Source organism: Pygocentrus nattereri, chromosome 16, assembly GCF_015220715.1.
Source record: "Pygocentrus nattereri isolate fPygNat1 chromosome 16, fPygNat1.pri, whole genome shotgun sequence".
In the NCBI taxonomy this organism is placed as follows: domain Eukaryota; kingdom Metazoa; phylum Chordata; class Actinopteri; order Characiformes; family Serrasalmidae; genus Pygocentrus; species Pygocentrus nattereri.
The window spans coordinates 36796999-36801998 of NC_051226.1; the positions used below are offsets into that span (position 1 = coordinate 36796999).

Here is a 5000-nt window from a genome sequence, read left to right on the forward strand (position 1 = left end):
ACCCGACACCCGAAGCAGTGCGTCTCGCTCGCCACCTGTTACCCACTCGCATATAAACACTACATTTTCATACCTGTATATCCAGGATCGCACAGGCAGTCGTAGCCGTTGATTCTGTCGACGCACTTGCCGAAGACGCATGGTTTACTCTTACAGTCGTCCACGTTGTTCTCACAGTTTCGACCTGCAGACAGAGTTGAGAACAGGGGTGCCTTAACTTTCTATACTGCAGTCTTTGTGGCGAGCCGAGGGCCAAAAAGATGAAAATATAATATACAAAATACACAAATGAAGGGTTTCTTTCCTAAACATATTATAGGCGTTCAAGAATTCCCTTTTTCCCGCTGATATACATTGTTGGTAGTGAGAAAGTCTGGTAGAAAAGTCTGTGCTATATTATGAGTAATTCCACCTTTATTAGGGAAATAACAATGTGCCTTTCATTATACATCAGCCGTTACATCCGTCAAAACTTGTTATATCCAACATTCTTATAAATGCATATAGATTTAAGTATGTTTTATAACTACATTTATAGCTAAGTGTGTATAGTGTACTGTATTGATAGGTGTGTATAGTTTAGTACACTATATTTTGTTTTTTGTTTTTTTCTTACTACAGTCATGAAAGGAAAGTAAGACTTTAATAGATCACAGTATAAAAACGTGTGCTCTTTCATTGGCTAAGGACGTGGGGTGAGGGTAACTTTCTGGAGGGGCAAATCAAACGACCATGGGAAACACTTTGGGCAGCCATGGCTTGAAGGGACCGCCCACCCGTGTATATCTGGGTATGTGAACATGTGGGCTTAGAAATCAAATTCAAACTTTACAAATATTTGAACAGATTTTCATTGATAGGCTATGAGTTAATGGTATGTCTCCTGAATCCATAAGGGGGCGCTCAAGCACCCTCAAAACTCAGCACTTGAACCAGTGATTCTCAACCTGAGCTTATAATTGTCATTATAAGCTAAAACACGGTGGCTGCGTGGGATGAAGGTGATAATTCATGATCCCTAGGTGACTACTGTACAAAGCAAGTTTACTTAGATAAGGACATACGAGTGCCTTTTAGCATTATTCAGCCTGCAGAGTAAGTTTAAAAAACAAACCGCAATAAATTTGGACTTTTTTTATTTGTTTAAGGTCAGCAATGGCATGTTTTCATGTGTGCCTGACAGCTGTCATCGGTGTCCGTGTCCATGACTCCTGGTTTGAAGCCTGACTAGGCTACACCTGGTACACTTGAATAATGTCATTTTTGTGTACCTGTGATTCCTTTAGGGCAGGTGCAGGTGTAAGAGTTCTCTCGGTCCTGGCAAGTTCCTCCGTTGCGGCACGGCTGACTCAAGCACTCGTTAATGTTGATCTCACACAGCCGGCCGGAGTAACCAGGGCGGCACACACACGTAAACGAAGCCAGGCCATCCTTACACACTCCGTAATGACAGGGGTTTGAAGCACATTCGTTTATATCTATCTCACACAGAGAGCCAGTGAAACCTGCAAGGAGAGCGAGAGAGAGAGAGAGAAAGGAAGGAAGGAAGGAAAAAGGAGATGCTCAGCAGTCTATTTTTAGCACAGTGTGTTTCAAACATCAGGAAAAGGAAAAGGCTATAAAGAGATCCACAGTGGAACGCGTCGGAAAGTGCATTCATTCTGTGTGTCACGGTGACAGCATATGTATCGCAATTGTAACATGACCTTGAGATGAATTACTATCATTGCTCACCTTCTCTGCACTCGCAGGTGTATTTGTTTGGGCCATCGTTGCACTTGGCTCCGTTCTGACACGGAGTGCTGGCGCACTCATCAACATCCACTTGACACAGACTTCCAGAGAATCCTGGGAAATAAAAAGCAGGCAATTTCACACCTGACTACAATGCCCATTGTTCTCCCCTTCACCTCTCTGACCACTGCTCTCCGTACAAATGAAAGCAGGATAGTAACAGCCTATCTGGTTACCTTTCGGACACTCGCAGTGGAAGGAGTTGATCTTGTCGATGCATTTGCCGTTGTTTAGGCAAGGCTGGGACGCACAGTCATCAGCGTTGACCTGGCAGAACTCACCCTCGTACCCTACACAAAACACATTGTATTAGATCAGGTCGACCACAAAAGCAGAAACATCAAGCACCCCTATGCTGTATAAGTGGTACAGTCCTAACCTGGCATACAGATGCAGTGGAATCCACCAATCTGGTCGAGGCAGGTGGCATCGTTCTGGCATGGGTTAGACTTGCACTCGTTGACATCCATTTCACAGCGTGGCCCTTCATAGCCTTTGAGACACTTGCACTGGAACGAGCCTTTGGTGTTCAGACACCGGCCGCCATGCTCACATGGATTGGCCCCTGAAAACACACAAATCAGAAGTACATGCAACGTCAGCCAACCACAAAACTGCTTCTCTCTTGGCGAGCACTGCATTAATGGTGCGCTCAGAAGGTCCTCATCATGTCATAAAAGTCGGTCTCAAGATCACCAGTTCTGATAGACATGGGCTACTACTAAATTTATCATGTGTATGATATGTATATCTATGTTCTGCTATGTTGTCATGGTAACAGAATACTCTGGCTGGATGTATACCTGTCGCTACCTGTAAACTCGAGTAACGTGGAACTATGTAGTGAACACCTCTCTAGCTAATCTAAGCGGATCCCCATGCCCCGCCCCCTCTGTACTGCGTTGTGATTGGTCATTACCTAGTGAGCACTCGTCTATGTCCTGGTTACAGGCCGAGCCAGTATATCCAGGAGGGCAGGTGCAGATGGCTTTCCCGTTAACAGGGTTTGTGTCACAGTTGGAGCCTTTCTGACACGGGTTACTGATACACGCGTCGTCCAGGTGACACAGCAGACCTGCCAGTAAACAAGTAAAGAATAAACAAAAAACAAGCCTCCGTGTATAGCGTTTACATCAAACACACACTGGAAAGCATCCACAAGGAGATGTAAGCCATTTTGTTCATAACTTCTTTTTATTATAATTTTTCAAAAACAGCTATTAAACTCAAAATCTGTAAGGTTTTCATTCCTCTCACTCACCAGTGCGTCCATGTGGGCACTCGCAGTAGAAGGATGCGACGCGGTCATGGCAGGTGGCCCCTTTATAACAGGCAGCACTGGCGCAGTCATCGATGTTCTCGCTGCAGTCGTCCCCAGTCCAGCCATTCACACACACACACTGGAACCCACCCACCGTGTTGTGGCACGTTCCTCCATTCTGACACGCATTTGGAGACAGCTCACACTCGTCCACATCCTCCGTACAATACTGGCCTGTGGTGAAGAGGTCAAAGCACAGGGTCAGTTGTTGTGTGGTACTGTGTAGAGCACTGTAGCTGTATAGGTCTGTACAGTGAAGCAGTTGCAGGTTTTGTACAATAGGGTGTAGTACAGCAATGATTAGTAGTGTGCAGTTTAGTTAGCACAGTGACGATTGGTGTTTGTGCATTGCTCAACCATACTGTGCAGTCTTGTGTACTGTATTGATACTGTATTATCCAGTGCTTGTCAGAGTGGTAGTTGTAGGCGTTATGTAGCACTGTAGTATATTTTAGAGTGTATTGTACCTGTCCAGTACTTGTCACAGTGACAGCTATAGATCTTAGGAAGCATTATATAGCATTGAGTATAATATTGTGTTCTTCTTGTATTCAGTCTTATGTAGTGTTGTATAGTACTGTATAGTATAAGGTTGTGTAGTGCTGTATAGTATAAGGTGTTGTACAGCACTGCCTAGTGTTGTGTTCTGTTACATAGCGTTGTGTAGTCTTGTACAATGTCATCTAGTGATGTGTAGTGATGGATAGTGCTGAGTAGATGTGTTGTACCTGTCCAGTGTTTGTCACAGTGGCAGTTGTAGGTGTTCACTCCGTCCATACACTTGCCACCGTTTTCACAAGCATGCTGAACACAGTCATCAATGTTATGCTCACAGTCCTGACCTGTAAACCCTGAGAGAACGAGAGTGAGTGAGAGAGAGAGAGAGAGAGAGAGAGAGAGAGAGAGAGAGAGAATGAGTGGGAGTGAGTAAATGAATAAGCCTGTAAGAAGAAGACTGTGGGAACCGCGTCTTTCTGTGTGTGCGAGTGTGTGTGTGTGAGCAAAATTCACCTCTTGACCTGAACACATCAAAAGAGTGTGTGTACTGAAAAATATGTTTAACACTGGTAATCAGGTTCACTTATTGGATTAATCATCAACAGAAAACCTAAAAGAGCTGCATTCCACTTAAGAGCTACACGCTGCTCATTACACTACAACCTCACACACTATAACCCCCACACACTCTTCTCCTGTATGTCTGCCTGCCAGTGAGGGTGTTAATCTCAAACCTGATTCAATCATGATTCTTTAGAAAAGGATTCAATGCATCCTGCAATCTCAAAGTTTAAGATTTGATTTGATATCACTCTTTTGATATAATTTTTTCTAAATTTACACTGAATAAACAAATGCAGGTGGGTTCAATGAGGACAAAATTAGGACATACACGCATTATTATTACGGTTATTCCATTATAATTAATTCTAATATTCGAAAGCTGATGAAGCTCTATTGCCCACTTCAAACTGATGTATAAGGCTGCATCTCTAACCTGGCAAACAGGTGCAGGTGTATCCGGTGTCGCTGGTCTGTACGCACGTCCCCCCGTTGGTGCAAGGTGAAGGCTGGCAGGGGTGAAACAGGCGCTCGCAGTGTGTCCCCGCGAACCCGGGTGGGCAGTGGCAGCGGTAGGACCCCACCTCGTTCACACACACTCCGCCGTTGCGGCATGGCGACGGAGATAGCGCACACTCGTTGACGTCCTGTCGACACGTCTGCCCGTGGAAGTTTGCAGGGCAGGTGCAAATGAAGTGGGAGTCGAACGCTGAGCACTTTCCTCCGTTGGCACACGGGTTGGACGCACAGGGATCCGCCTGCTGACACGTCTTACCTGCAGGATGCACAAACCTCTTAGAGTCTGTATTTAATACATTTTAAAAGG

General features: G+C 45.0%; 1 protein-coding gene across 1 annotated transcript in view; it reads right to left on the reverse strand.

The window, feature by feature from the left end:
- notch1a (notch receptor 1a) overlaps positions 1–5000 on the reverse strand; it is a 34445-nt gene that overhangs the window by 15475 nt on the left and 13970 nt on the right. Inside the window, exons 4-12 of the mRNA XM_037546132.1 lie at positions 4611–4949; positions 3844–3966; positions 3056–3289; positions 2714–2869; positions 2174–2359; positions 1971–2084; positions 1735–1848; positions 1272–1505; positions 74–184 (exon numbers count right to left, since the gene is read on the reverse strand). Of these exons, the coding sequence (XP_037402029.1) occupies positions 74–184; positions 1272–1505; positions 1735–1848; positions 1971–2084; positions 2174–2359; positions 2714–2869; positions 3056–3289; positions 3844–3966; positions 4611–4949 (1611 nt within the window). The remainder of the gene's footprint in view (positions 1–73; positions 185–1271; positions 1506–1734; positions 1849–1970; positions 2085–2173; positions 2360–2713; positions 2870–3055; positions 3290–3843; positions 3967–4610; positions 4950–5000) is intronic.